This window comes from Acyrthosiphon pisum, chromosome A1, assembly GCF_005508785.2.
Source record: "Acyrthosiphon pisum isolate AL4f chromosome A1, pea_aphid_22Mar2018_4r6ur, whole genome shotgun sequence".
In the NCBI taxonomy this organism is placed as follows: Eukaryota; Metazoa; Arthropoda; class Insecta; order Hemiptera; family Aphididae; genus Acyrthosiphon; species Acyrthosiphon pisum.
The window spans coordinates 77,088,072-77,104,438 of record NC_042494.1 but is presented as its reverse complement, the minus strand read 5'-3'; the positions used below and the strand labels follow the sequence as shown (position 1 = coordinate 77,104,438).

General features: G+C 28.9%; 1 protein-coding gene across 1 annotated transcript in view; it reads right to left on the bottom strand.

Moving 5' to 3' along the window:
• The window catches only part of LOC100163716 (disintegrin and metalloproteinase domain-containing protein 10), a 94,379-nt gene that overhangs the window by 22,933 nt on the left and 55,079 nt on the right, over positions 1-16,367 (bottom strand). The window contains exon 4 of the mRNA XM_001945568.5: positions 2,071-2,709. Within this exon, the coding sequence (XP_001945603.2) occupies positions 2,071-2,709 (639 nt within the window). The remainder of the gene's footprint in view (positions 1-2,070; positions 2,710-16,367) is intronic.

The following is a 16,367-nucleotide window of genomic DNA, read 5'->3' as shown; positions in this document are numbered from 1 at the left end:
AACGCGGAATTAATTTAAATTAAAAATATGTATCATAAATATAATATTTTATGTTGTTCATTTACCTTTGAGCGCACTGCTGCAGAAGAAAATTATATGTTGAATACATATTACATTTTTCATACTACGCCTGGGTATAGTGAGTGGATTCATTATTAAATTTATATTTTAGTTTACGAGTTGATGCGAAGGTAGCAATGCACAAAAATAACATACATAAATATTTATAAATCTATATATCGGTAAATCGCTTCATGACAATATTACATGGTCGTTATGAAAACAAATGTATGCGTTCGCACTAAGAAAACTTCAAAAGACTTTAATAGTTCTACAGATTTGCTTACATGTAGGAAAAACTAGCTGGCTGTACCAATCTATCTACAGTGTACTTTTTTTGTTATTAATGTATACTCACACGGTTGTGTCACAATTCAGGGCGCATTCAAACGTAAATATCAAAGAAAAGAGAAAATTAATACAAGAAGCTTTGGCGGATTTATTCAGAACGAATAAACTAATAAATTACACAAATATACAAGTGCTTATACATACAAACGACGACAACAACAACGATGACGACTAAGATGAAGACGAACGAACGAATTAAAAACACGAGTTTACATATTATTATTATTATTTGTCGACTAACTATGTATACCTACCTGCATCACGATTGGTCGGAGATAAAATATAAACTGAACACGACGAAACAACCTTTGTTTATGAAAATTTAATTTAGTTATGTATACTTTATATACAATGGCGTAGTTACTGCGGGTGGGGGAGGGGGGTGTTTAACTATAAGTATATAATGTTTCGGAATATATTTTAGGAGTTGTAAATTGAACGTGAATTAACACCTCCCCCTCCTTCCCAGGATACGTTTTTATCGTATCTACACCACTGTATTGGGTGAGTAATAAGCCTCCGACAGGATTCTGGGAAACTTGGTACGTTTCATTATTAATTTTGATCATTGGAAACGTGCAGCGTTCGGAATGCTCAAATGGTACCTATACATAATATAATATGGGCATAATTCATATATCATATTATACATATAACAATTCCTCGCATGCGGGGAAATTTGTTTAGTTAACGATATTAATTGCTTACAATTTTATATTATTTACCTAAGGGATATCGACGAAGGGCATAACGATCGACAGTGTACTCCTGCAGTGTAGATATATCGAGTTATAACAACAAGAGGTGAGATGATGATGATAATAATAATAATAATAATAATAATAATAATAATAATAATACCAATAAAGTTATTTTACGATTTTAAATTATTTAGGTGTCAAAGGTAGTTATTAATCGGGTAATTACTAATTTGAACTACGAAATAATATTATTATTTATCTGGAGATCGACCAAAAGAGTGATATTATATACATTGAATATTTCACACGACCATATTTGGTTGCAGATGCACATTTTTTTAAGACTGATATGGAAATAGTGACATCTATAGCGTATTTGGCTGCTCTGAGGTACAAATACTTAAATTAAAAGTTAAATACGTATTATGTTATGTAATGTGAACTTAAAGTACTTATTGCATTAACCAAATTTTTTTTCTTTCTTAAATGTTTATTATGTTAGTTTATCCATTAACTTTGATTATTAAATCACAACTTCTATAATTCTGATTTTTAAATTCAGAGCCTGAAGCAGGGGACTTTTCAAAACATGTTGATGTATAAAATATGTCGAATATTTAACTTACAGATAATTTAAGCAATTAAATTTTTTCTTCGTGCTTAAGGACCCTTAACTTTTATAGACGATTGAAAAGATTAATTAGCCTTACATTTTATGTTTTAGTTTTTTTTTTTCGTGGACAAGTGACTGTAGACCGACGGAACACTAATTTTCATTTTTCTATATCAGCTTCTGAAAACACTGATTGAGTATACCATAACGTTTGACGCATTTGTTGGTATAGCGAGAACTAGAGATTTTAACGTTATAACTTCACAGGCTCCTCTAAATTCTATCCTATATATCCGTTATAATATATCCGAGTACAATTGATATTATAAATTTATCATAACTCACCAGTGTTTCTGTAAATGGCATTCACCCTCTGCACGTGTCTAGTCATGACTTCGATGCAGGTCTCTTCCCTGCCGTACTTCTCGTAAAACAGGTGGTCGGCCTGCAGGTACAGCATGCACGTGGTCTTCCGGTTGTCGACGAACCCACCCAGCCCCTTCTTGCGGTTCTCGAACGGATCGTAAGCGCCGCTGTCATCCACCACCAGGTTGCTGCTAGCCTCGTCGCTGGCCACGGCCACCAATACCTTCCGCTGGTCGTTCGGATCGTACCAGTTGGGCTTCGGCACGGACGTCTTGCTGGTGGCCGATTGCCTGCTCCGGTTCACGATGGTGCCGTTGGGCGATCGTACCAGTATCACACCCTCTGTGTCGTACGTCTGGTTCACCAGCCTCTCGGCGTCGGCGTGGCCGTTGTCGGCCGACCGGCGTTCGCGCATCGCCTCCGACCTGCAACCACCACCAGCTGACTTCGGGCCGGCCACGTCCGACAAACGGTACACGACGCTGTGGTACGGTAGCACCGACCCGTCGCCATACCGCGACGAAGGTTCCACGAAGTATTCCTCGGCGGCCGTGCTGATGGTGCCGTCGAACAGCCCGTCGGATGTCACGATGCCACGCACAGTCACTGTCTCCTCGTCTGAAAAAAAACCGAAAATCGAACCAATGAATAATCTATTGTCATCGAATTACTATAAATTATTAAAATACAGGTAAGTATTGGATTTAATACGACGCCCACCCAATCCCATATTTTTTTTAGTTATAGAAATAGGGGGAAAATCGTAATCGCGGTTATTTAAGAAAAATAAATCGAAGTTTGCAGTTCTTCATATAGTTTGTAAAAACACAAGTGCTTCCTCGTCGTAAATAATAGTGTTTTCGACGTTCGGGTACGACATAATATATTGAAGAGAGCGTGGTTTTTTCGTATTTTTTTTTTTTCGTTGTAATCCATCGTGTTTAACATCGATCTGTAATTACGGTCCAACGAAAAAAAAAATCGGAAATACGGTAAGGTTTATGCGAGAGGTTGGAAAATGTGTGTAACCACGCGTCGTATACAGACTAGGTAATTTCTAACACGCGGATATTAGTGTTTATGAAACAAACACAACTCCTTAATGGCATGTCGCATGTGCCAAACGTTCTGTACCGCTAACATGCATTTAAGCCACGATAAACGCTATAATTATAAGTTGTCATTGATTATACATTTAAACTAATTTAGAAAATTCAAAACAAGATATAACGCGGACGTGTATAACGGCACCCATACCCATGTTCAAACCACAGACCACGGTTATATAATATAATTAGTGGATTTTACGTTTTTGGTGTGACAATGATTTTATACGTGTAGGCATTTATTTGATTTACATATATTTAAGTTTTTTTAAATCATAACGTTAATTTTATCCATTTTCCATTTTTAATTTGCATATAACGCATAAATTAAATTACTCACTAATATCTTTTAGTAGGTGTTTAAAAAAATATAAAAATATATTTTCAACATTCTACTAATTGTAAACACAATACTATTATAATGTATTTCAAAAATTGTTTTTGGAAATGTTCAATTTTGATATTAAGTCCTGATCGCATAAACGATCAATAAACATTTAAAGAATCAATATTGATATAATTTCCCTTGAACATGATTTGATGACTCATAATATTATGATAGTTACACTAAATTTTAGTGAACCATTAAATTGAAACGATCTAGTAGATATCTAGCATATATATCTACGCATAAGAGATATTTTTAAATTATAAGTGTGTTTTAAATTATAATATCACACTTAAGTGAGCTAAAAAAAAAAAGGAAAAATCAAAAACTGACAATGTCCGTAAACCGCTCAAAAAGAGTCGAATTATTTTCTAAATTTTATCGTGTATAGAAAATGCTAATATAAACATTCAGTAAAATTTCCAAGTATCTACAGTCATTCGCTTTTAATTAAAATTAAATAATAAAATCGTCACATGAGAAATCGAGTGATATCAAATGTTGTAAAAATATGAATTTCAAACGGTCATAAAAATTTAATTTGAATTTCTTGTAGACATTTTTTTTTTTTTGATAAAGGTAGATAAACTTATGAGGAATCTTGTATCATATTTTCAAATCTTAGATTTAAAAAGAAATTTTTTTATGAATTTCCAACTCAAAATAATTTGCAAATTTTCGTCATTTTTACGTATTTTGTCAATATTTAAAACTTCAAATGCTTATAAAAAAAAAAAATTGAGCCTATGGATTTTTAATTTTTTTTCATCTGCCTTTGAAACAAAGTGAATTTAGTAAGTACCAACTAGGTTCACTTTCCTATCAGAAAAGATACTGTTGAAGCATATTTACTGTCCTAAAAAGTGATGACAGACACAAAAAAAAATAAATAAAAAAACACACATCATTTTAAAATCAATACATTCATCGCCCCGCTCAGAATCTAAAATTCAATGTTGTTATAAATATGCACAAAAACAAATGTAATATTAATATGGAAAAATACATTTATAGGTATGGCGTACTGGTTGTCATTTTTAAATTTTATAGACTGAAAAAATAGTTTTAAAAAATGTATTTTCCATATATGGGAAGTTAAATTAATACGAAATAAATACATGTTGCATTGAAACACCAATATTTCTTATAAGATTTTCGAAATAAAGAAATTAAACTAGACTTCTAGGATAACAATAAATGCCTAGGTACGTAAAAATAATAATGAGTGAAAAAAAATAAAAAATATTGTAAAAATATTGTAGTCTTTTTATTTATTTGTTAATTTTTTTATTATTATTTCCATGAATATTTATTGTTTATTTAGCTTATGAGGTATAGTTGGGTCTTTTAAAGAGAGGAAAATTTTAATAATTTTGATAGTGTACATTTTCAATTTACTGTATTTTACAAAGTTAAATATTTACTATTAAATTTTGAACTTCTATTTGTTTAAAACCATAAATAAATGAAAATAATTTCTAATTGTAAAGTAAAAATAATCTGAAAAAATGTAAGAATGAAATACGCAAAATAATTAAAATAATAAAGTTTATGTACAGTTAATATTGTTAATTTGTATTTATTAGAGCATGATTGAAGATCGATCACGTTTATTCACGTCACAAAAATTATCAAATAAAAATAAAACTAAAACTTGAGTCAAATCATAAAATAAAATAAGGAAAATTAATTTAAAATTTTCATGAACGAAATGTAGATTCAAACAGTCATAAAAGATACATTATATTTTATGTTTCTTTTTCAATATTATAATAAAAAAGTATAAAAATCAATTTTTATGTAAAATGACAAATTTTAACAAAATACATTTTTATAATAATAATATATCCTATAATAACCTAACGATGATATTTTTTAAATGCTTATTTACAAAACAATCATCAGACCAGTATGACAATATGACATCCAAATATGGGGTTCAGCTAAACCTGCAAATATTCACCTATAATATAATTTTTTCAGCCCATAGTCTTAACACGTATTAAAGGTATCATGTAATACATAACAATAATGCTGCCTTGTTGTTTACAATGATCTAAAATAACCAACAACCGTCAACCAACAATTTTGTGAAAAATAATTATAAAAGATTCCACTAAAAATTAACAAACCACACCAACCATATTATTATATTATTAATAACAAAAATTCATCCTTCACATTATCACAAAATATAATATACTGACAATTAAAAAAAAATTGTCTAGATAACTTGTATAATAAAAGTTTTCGTATTTTGTCAATATTTGAACTTTAGATGCTTATCAAAAAAAATTGTGACTGGATTTTTAATTTTTTTCATCATCCTGAAACAATATAATAGGAACCTTCTATTAAATTTTCAAGATTTTTTAACCAACAAATAAAATTTAAATGTCCGTAAAGAGCTTAAAATAAGTCAAAATATTTGGAAAATATTATAATGTATAGAAAATGCTAATATAAATATACAGTCAAAATGTTATATGAACCTACGGTCATTCGTTTTAGAGTTGCACCAAAAACCAAAATCGATTTTCTCGAAAACAGATTTTTTCTTTTCCCGTTTTTCCTTAATTTTTATGTTGTTTTTCCCGGCGCTTGTGAAAACTATTTTAACCTCCCCAATGCACCAACAATGTTCACTTTCCCATCGAACAAGATACTGAAGTTGAAAATCGAAGCATTATTTCGACTACTTATCGTGTACACACACACACACACATACACAAAAAAAAAAAATTTAATTTAAAAAAAAAAAACACACACATCATTGTAAAATCAATACATCCATCGTTCCACTCAGAATCTAAAATATTTAGGCACGTGGTAAAAACACAAAATACAATTTTATTAACAAAATAAAATCTATATTTATTTTTTTGTATACTTGAAAATTTATCAATTAGGTACATATAGGTACCACCGAATAATACTAGACTGAAATTGACACTTTTATCGATTGAAACAATACACAACGCCGTTTGTAAATAAATAGCGTACAAGGAGCGTTTGAACCGGGTTTCACAGCTTACATTATAGTAGATACCTATCGATGATGCGATATAAGATTTGTACAATCTGCCCACACTCCGCTGACCAATCAGTATCCAATAATTTCTTATACCGTTCCGTGCAGTAAACACAATATGTTAGAAAAATATTTTCCAATGAAAAATAAAATTACTATATTTTGTTTATTAATTGAATGTAGAAACATAAAAACAACATAAAATATGATTTGCAAAAATCTCCTGTCGCCCTCCATCAAATATAAGCCACTGACCAGTGGCCATTAACCAAGGTTAACACAAGTAATTCTGATGTTCAGATACTGAATGTTCCACTTCACGTGTTCCATGTTACTCTATTCTACCTATACTAAGTTTTACTCATCTATGTTACTTATTGTTTATGTTTAACAGAATGAAATAAAATATTTTGAACAAACTGAAAAATAATACAATACATAGCTACCTAATATTTGTACCCAACAAAGAAGCGGATATTTAAATCGTTGTCACACATTACGCACTTACGTTAATCCTCGTGTACATGCGTGTACTAAAATTTAGAACTATTATTATTATACCAAGAGGACAAATATTATATATACCTACAATCTACATGAGATATACTGGCGCATGTCTATTGAATGTAATTATGAAAGTGTATTTGAGTTTTTTCTATATATCAAATAAATTCTAAAAATCTTTTATCTATCGACAATCGAAACTCATAAACTAAATTAATATATTTTTTTAATTTTTTAATTTTAAACCCAATATCATGATGGGTTGCTGAAAAAAACACTCAATCTGTTTTTAATAATGTTGTCTTCGTTGAGTATAAAAATCGAATAGACTTTTTCAAGTAACCCAATTTATTTTTGCGCATCATAAGCTCTTGCCAACGTAATCAGGTTATTGTTTGGTTCGCTTTTTATCCAATCGATGCTGAATTTTATTTTATGCAAGAACAGACATTTGAATATAAAATTACTTTATCCATAAATTATTTATTTTGTATACGGTGTTTTCCGGAAATACCAACAACCCACAATATTAATTTTCATACGTCAATTTTGCAAAGTATTTAATTAAAAAAAGATATTTTTCATTTAATATTATTGCAAACATCATATTAAATAATAGCATCTGTATAAACCTACGACGATTTATTACGTTACACTTGTATTATGTTAACTTCAACATTTCCCCAAAAGTAACAATATTTTTAAGAAAAAATACTTAAAATTCTAATTTCAATATTTAATTTAAATAAATCCATGATTATAAATATTATTATTTCAATATTAACAATGATGTTTTTGTAGACTATGTATGCAGAGTAGGCTACTCTTTGAAAATGTCATTCTTCAATCTTCACACAAGTCACAACTTCCTTATTAATTATAGTGTTGTATTCTCATATTATAGTGTTTCACGGAAATAGGTGGTACAAATTAATTTATACGCAGTAAATTATATCCATATAAGGCTCAAGTAACTACTTAAGCCTTATATTAAGTGAGTAAAAATACTGAATACTATAATTTATTAACAGGAAAACGAGGCTTTATCTTTGTTTCATAATATATTATATTAAAATTAATTTTCAATGAATAAAATACGCATGTAATAAATTAATTATTAAATCTTTGTGTAAATACTACCAAAAAATTATTTCTAATTACTGATAATAATTAGTGTATAATTATAGCTTACACTGGCTACCAGAGTTTATATATAGATTATATCTAGAACTTAGAAGTCTAGAACCACCATATTTTATTAATAAATATACATACAATATATTAAGTACCTATAGATGGACAGATGGTACTTCAGCAAATCGAATTTTTTTATATCTAATATATTATAATATATACAAAGAAACCTCCCAATAGCGGAAGTTTTTTTGGGAACCAACTACAGACTTTCTACAATCTGAACCTGACAGTGTCCGGTATTACGTTTCACTGTAATATGATTTAAGTCGTAAACTTAAAAAAATGATAGGCGTGAATCTTATAGATACAGATGTCAAAAATAACTGCAGATGACAAAGTGGTCTGTTGTAGCAGTAGGGCATGTCGCATGTTTATTCTAGTTACCGCGAACTACATGGGCAGGTAATTATTAAGTACAGTCTGTGCATTCTAGTTTCGCACTATATATTATGTAGTACCTGTAAGTATACATGGTAAACTGTGGTTACCGGTACCGAAAAACATTACAGTAAATGTAATTTTAAATTGTCCACCATTATATTATAGCCATACAGAGACGACATACAAACACCTCATATTTCGGAATATCGTTATCAAAAATATATAAGCACCTAGGTATAATACAAAATTCTGGGAACTTGATCTGATGAATATAGTCAACTAGGTGTCGACTGTCAAATGTACTTCGTCAGTGAGTAGGTCACTGTAATGGATGTTTTCAATTTGAATTCAATAATCAATAGTTGTACCTATATATACGATGAAATAGATTCTGTCTGTCAGTCTATATTTCTAAGGATATTTATACTGTCAATTATTGTTTCTACATCTGTTACGGTAAATTTTGTACATTTTTTGACACGAACAAATCACAAATATTAAAATAGTAATATTATTATTCTATTATTTCATATAATATTAAGTAGCTGTTATTCTTACAAGTCAATGCCGACGATCAGTGTTTATAGTTTAGTGGTAAAAATATCTTATAATTTTATTAATCTAATACTTTTGAAAATGTAATTGTGTATAGTAAAAAAATAATAAAAGTAGTGGTGAAAAGTATCAAGTCTTTAGGAAATATTATGATTATGAATAATGTTTTTTAACTACAACAAAATAACTAAAATCGTTAAAAATTGAACAGACAAAAAAAAACACACCTGCGCATCATTGTACAATCTATTACATCCATCGCTCCGCTTAGAATTTAAAATGTACCAATATAATGAATAATGAACTGATTAAGACAAAAATATATATTATGCATGCGTCACGCCTTATTTGGATGGATACACACATAATATTTACCGAAAAGACGAGAACATTCTAAATACCATAATAAATAATAATTACATGAAAAAAGTATTATAATATGTAGGCAGTGTATTAGATTTTAAATTAAATTTTAAACGATTTCTAAATATGAAGCTATATAGATTGTATGTATAAGTATTATAATATTATTATTATAAGTTTATTTTCGGTATGCGAACAATGGCGTTGCGCAGGCGAGAGACGTTCAATTTTAAAATGCTAACGCGTACCTCTCTTGCAGTGTTTGTATCTTGTATATGTAAAAACTCTGAATTAAAAAAAAGTTTAAAAAAGTAATACATGCTGCTGCTGACAAACCGGCATGTGGGAACTATGATATGTTGCGTTTTGCGGGCAGAGATGAGAGAAAGAGATTCAACACAATATCCAGCTAACTAAAAAACGAGTTAAAAAGTTTTAAACCGTTTTTCTCTTATATGTGTAAAAACTAAAAACCAAAAGTTAATCCTAAACCAGAAACTAAAATCAATACGGTATTATACGCAGTAGGTACTTTAACGATGTGAATATTGTATGGTTATATTATATTATACACTCCGTATATTATTATAATAATATAGTGCGATATTTATAGGTACACTTGCCCCAAAAATGGAAAGAGAATAATATAGGAAAGGATTAAATATATACATCAGTGACATCACACATGGATAATGGATATTGGACAATATCGGGCCATAAAAATACAATTATATTATTGTATTATAGATTCTATATACCAATGTATAGAATAAAATCATCATGGTTTTCAAAGTTCATATTGTTGTATATCAATATAATTTTATGAGAGAAAATATTAAATTTTTTCCATCCAAATTTCAATCAATAGATATATTACACTATTTTTTAACTGTTATAAACCAATTTTATAGCAACACAATTTCGATTGATTGTACTTAATGGATGCATGGATCATTATTTTTATTATCGATAGTTTTAGGGATATGTACCTACCATTTAAAAAGAGCTTAAAAAAATGTTCACTGATTAAAAAACAATAAAAATAATAGTCATTGATAAATTAACTAGATTAAGTACCTAATTAAACAACTCTTTTAAGAGATTCAAATTTTGGAATACTAATTAATTTTTTTTTTTGTACAGTTAATAAGTAAAATAATAAAGTCAGTATATCAGCTACTTAATTGATTTAGAATATTTTAATAAAAATATTTTAGATAATTCATAAAGCAATAATCTAGTAACACGCACAATTTGTTAACTTTTAAATATTAATTAATAGTTCAGTATTTAACAATTCACTTGATTAATTTACAGAATTATTATACAGCCATTATCTTATTACAACAGATATTGAATTTGACGTAAATGAAAGTGATAAACAGAAGCTGAATTAAACATTGCTCGTCTCAACTCTCATTACTTATGAAAAATGTCTGAATGGAAATTATTAACTTCAATTACCGATTCACTAATTAGTAATTACGAACATATGTGGTTACAGAATTATATTATGTTAATCAACTAGGTAATACTAAATTGTGTGAAACGTGACGAATTTAAATGTACAATTCATGTATAACTAAAAATACCTTTACCCTTTAATATTTACTTGAATTATTGTTTTATAGTTAAATATTAATATAGGTAATTTATTTTAACACTTTAGCAAACTGAGCTTCAACTTTTATATATTATAAAATTAAAATTAAATAACTGCTGTGCCATAATGGTTTTATTAATATAGGAAAAAAAATGCGAACTCCTATCACAGTCGTTTAGAATGCATTATTTATCATTGTTCTCGAATTTAAAATAATTTAAATATATATTACACTATAGGTATAATAATGTATCCATACTATGGATTCCATAGCGTACAATAGAACTATACGAGTACGTACGGTACCAATGGCTAAGCAGTAAACACCATATAATATAATTAATAATTATATCTAGTAGGTACCGACTTTTTATTTTTACAGCCCTCAAAAAACTTCAAAAAGACAAATAACTGTCCAATTCCATCTACCAAATGATGCACCAAATGCGTTCACCTGTTTTTTGTGCACAATAATAAAATAAAATCCAACCAATAATCAATAAATATAGCAGATTTCACATTTCGTGGGTTCAAAATAAATTAATAATATTTAAATGAAAAAATATATAGGTACCTATTATGTATAGGTATGTATACATATTATTGTATGGTATTAAATAAATAAAAGATATATTTTATTATCAACCAACACAATATTATATAACTTTACTATTAACTAACTAACTTTTCTATTCATAATATGACCTTTTTGTGAATTCAAATATATGTTATTTATATCAGATATAATCTAAGGACTGCCTTAACGTGAAAATATAATATACAAGGAATTAATCTACGATATGATAAAAAAAAAAATTATAATATTTACTTATTACTACTATATAGGTATACTTCCTACTTAGTATAAGAATTTTGTATTCTCTTTTTTGTGTTTCTAAGTATTAGTATGTTGACGTAGAACAAATGTTTCAAATTACAATGTTTGTAATCAATAATAATATGAAGAAACAGAGGTTGACATTGTTCTATATACATTGAAAAACTCGTGGTTTTTTCTTGTTCATGTAATATTCTCGAGTGATGTGGTTAAACAAATTAAAAACAAAGTTTTCTCCGGCCGAGGTTCACGTTCGATTTACATCATTAGTCCTCCGATATTGTGATTGATGGGTTTTACTTGAATGGATTATACGAGATTACGAGAAACGAAAAAAGTATCGATTAAACTAAGCTCCATTAAGATTAGTTCACATTTTGTTGATTCATTAATGGAACTACAGTCCACTTCACATTACCAAATACAATTTGAGTCATTCTCTCTCACAGAAAACATAATTATCTGCACATGAACTGGAATCTGGGGTTAATGGATTTGATTGACGAAAAATAAGATATTTTTTGAGCTTAAAGTCACATTGACTATAGAGAATACTTACTCATGTAATGATTCGTTACTAATGAATTATTAAATATTATTTAAAAGTTAAAATCTATATTAATATTGAACTGACAATTTTTTTTTTTACGTTAGAATTGTGCGAACGATCATATTAACCTACTTTCTTTTGTCGATATATATCTGAAATATTAATTTAACTACTATAACCCAATTTGTTCATCTATTAATCCTTGAAAAATATATAATTTATTTTTCATGTACCTAATTATATTATTTCGGCAATATAGACTAACTTATAGTTGTCAATGTTTTTATTGCTTCAGTAGTTCAGTGTACTTCATAGTTCGATGTTTATGATTTAACGACAGTTATAATACAATATTATTATAAAAATTAAAATGTATTTATGAGAAATTAAAGATAAATAATATAGTATAATGGTCATTCAGATCTGCAGAATGATGTCATTAAATTAGTTTAAAGTGTTAGGTATATAAAGTCACTTAAGTTAATTAAAATCGAATAACTTTAGGTAGGTACTATTCAAATGGTTGTAACAAAGAACACGACCTGCACCGTGTTTTTGTTGACTGAACTTTATACAAATCGAACATTGGGTCCAACTTCTAGAAATATAGATTACTGAACCTTAAGAATATTTCATTAAACCAAAAAATCTCTAACAGGCCAATAATAAAAAAAAACCAAGGTGCATATTATTAATATTATTAGTAAAAAGTTTGCACATATTATACAAGGGTCTAATGACTGCAAATTTTAAACAAAGATTAGCCGTTCCGGACAAGATAATATTATATACTATATAGAGAGAAGGGATATAAAACACGAAGCGTTTATACGATAAATAAACATATTACTGTATAATATACATATATATATATATACACGTTATGCTAAACATTTTAATAATGCACTAGGATACAAACACATTCTCCAGCCCTCTCGTACACACACTCCAGCATAAACAAACACAAATACACACACACTCATTCATTCATTCGTACATAATATATAAGTTATATGCATATTATAATATGCAAGCAAACAACAAGCACAGCACGCGTATAGCCGTCTGCTGTTAATAATATTTTGTTTAAATAGCCCGACGCGTTAATAATAATAATAATAATAATAATAATATCACAATAGCGATTATTTCATGGTCCACACAGTTCAACCATTAATTATGAAGTTTCGTCGTACGTAACGGACACACACAGAAGTGTTTGTTATAATGGAATACTGGGCAAAACGTTTGGGTTTAAAGCGATTTCGCATGAAACACACACACATACATACACACTCTCGCACATATTATATGGACACGTAATATTTTTAACTATAAAGAACAATGCATGATAAACGACTCGTCGGCAAAACGATTCAGCTGCTGGCAATGAAAACCCTGGATAAAGAAAAAATAAATAAATCGTAAGACGGCCTGCACGGCGGCGCACCGCCATGGGTAATAATAATAATATTATATATAAAGACTATAATATCGTACAGAAAGAATGGGCTGTGGCGGTGGTGGTGGCAATGGCCTGCACACGAACTGCAAATTGATTTACCGGCACATAAATTTACGAATAAGTTCGCCGCCGATATATAATATGTAAGCCGCAGAGAAATACTTCTTTATATATACGAACGCGCTTGTCGCCATCGCCGCCATTGCAGCGATTGTATATTGAGCAAACGATTCGCGTGGAGCCCAATCGGTTACGTTTCTCGTACTTTGTTTCCAGGTAAAATATGGTTTATATATAAATTCGTTAAACGTAGGAGGTAGATACACTCCATACCGAGAGCAGTCTACGCACAAATGTAAAGGTAGGGCCGTGAAGACGAGACACGTTAATTGAAAATGAAAATAATATGTAAATTCCAAGCGATGTGACGTATCGTACAGATCACGATTATCAATTTAACAGTATATAAACTATAATATTATACATGACCTACAATATTATTATAACAGAAATATATTGTATTGTCTACCCCAGGTGTAAGACAATATATATATACATATATATACACAAACCATACAGCGTACCTAACAAATGTCTATTTAAAAATAATATATTCTTTCAAATTAAAATTAACTTGACTCGAAGTGTAAAACTAATCAAGCGTGACCAGGAGTGTCATTTCAGAAGAAATTTTTAAGTGATTTTGAGTAGAAGGCATAACAATTTACCAATAGCCAATATAGCCAACCATAATCAGAGCCGCTCGCAAAATAGGTACTATCTGCAGTACGAAAAACGATTCTAAGCAGCGAGACGGTGTGACAAAACGTATATTATATTTCAAGGTTTTATAATATATTTATAAATTATTGACAATACTATTATTCTATTGGTAATACATGGTATGTAGCATTTACTTAGGAAAAAAAATATCGCATATATTATATTATTAATCATCATAAAAACTAATATTATACATAATATAAGTTATCATCCGTTATTGTATTTAACTTATAAGTCAATCAAACGTAACTTACAACGGTATAAATCTAATATTAAAGAAATAATTCAATACATTTTTATTAATATTAAGTATAACGAAATATTTGTTCTTTATTTGTAAGAAGCACTCAATACACTTTCAAACTTTTGATATTATAAATACAACATTATCGGTATCTAAAATAAAGTTTTTTCCATTAAAAATTAAATTTTAAACTCAATAATATCGAAGCTATACAATTATTAGAAACTCAGAAACTAAAATACAATCATGAATTCAACTTATTCAACTATATTAAGTGAACTTATTCTGAATTATCATTATTCGATTGTTTGTATATGTTTGAGATATAATCGTTGAAAGTATTTTACTAATATATATTAATTATATATTATGAAGTTTCTTGAATTTTTAGTTTGTGTAAGCGTAACGCATTAAATTATTTTTGGATTTGTCCTGCAGGGATAACATTCATCTGCTGTTTTAGACATGTTTAAAAAATTTTTTTCTCACTTCAAATTAGTAGTGCGCGTTTTTAATTAAGTTAAATTAAATTCATTAGGAAAAGGGAAACTAAAAAAACTCAATTACACGGGCCTATTAATAATGAAATTACTCATGAACCACGTTCGAAATGTTACTGCGATGTTTACGACAAATAAAGTGGTATGGAACATAAAACGAATGGTATTTTGTAAAACCCCATATGGTTTTAATGTTTTCCCTCTTCCTACTCGTAACGTCCTGTTTTGCAACACCACAGCTAGTGTTCCAATACACTTTAAAGCCAAGTTTTTAGACAATTGTGTGCGAAGAAGACTCTCACTTTCAACTGAATTAAAACTTCAAAACAGAGACCTTGAGAAAGTTTATCATACGTTTGCCAACCGCGGTAACGAAATAGGAAAGTTAAATCACGAGTGTCGTAGGTAGGTACTAAAATTGACTGAACTAGAAATAACCAGCCATGGAAAATTTGATAATCGCATTAGCCATTAGGAATGATAATCAATCATATATGCGTCATGTGGGAAAATTAGACGTAAATCCCAGATATTACTAATAATATTAAATTATGAAGATATTTTACAGTGAATAAAATGTAGGTGTGAGTTCTAAACAATATATATTGTTTTTAATAGTCTATGTGGTATTTAATAACTACTATCTCACCCATATTATTTATTATGTATGTTATAAACATGTTTATACAATTATACATATATATAGCGGGTATTCGGAATAAATATTAAGCATACTCTACCGGGTGATTCTTTTATCATTGAACACTC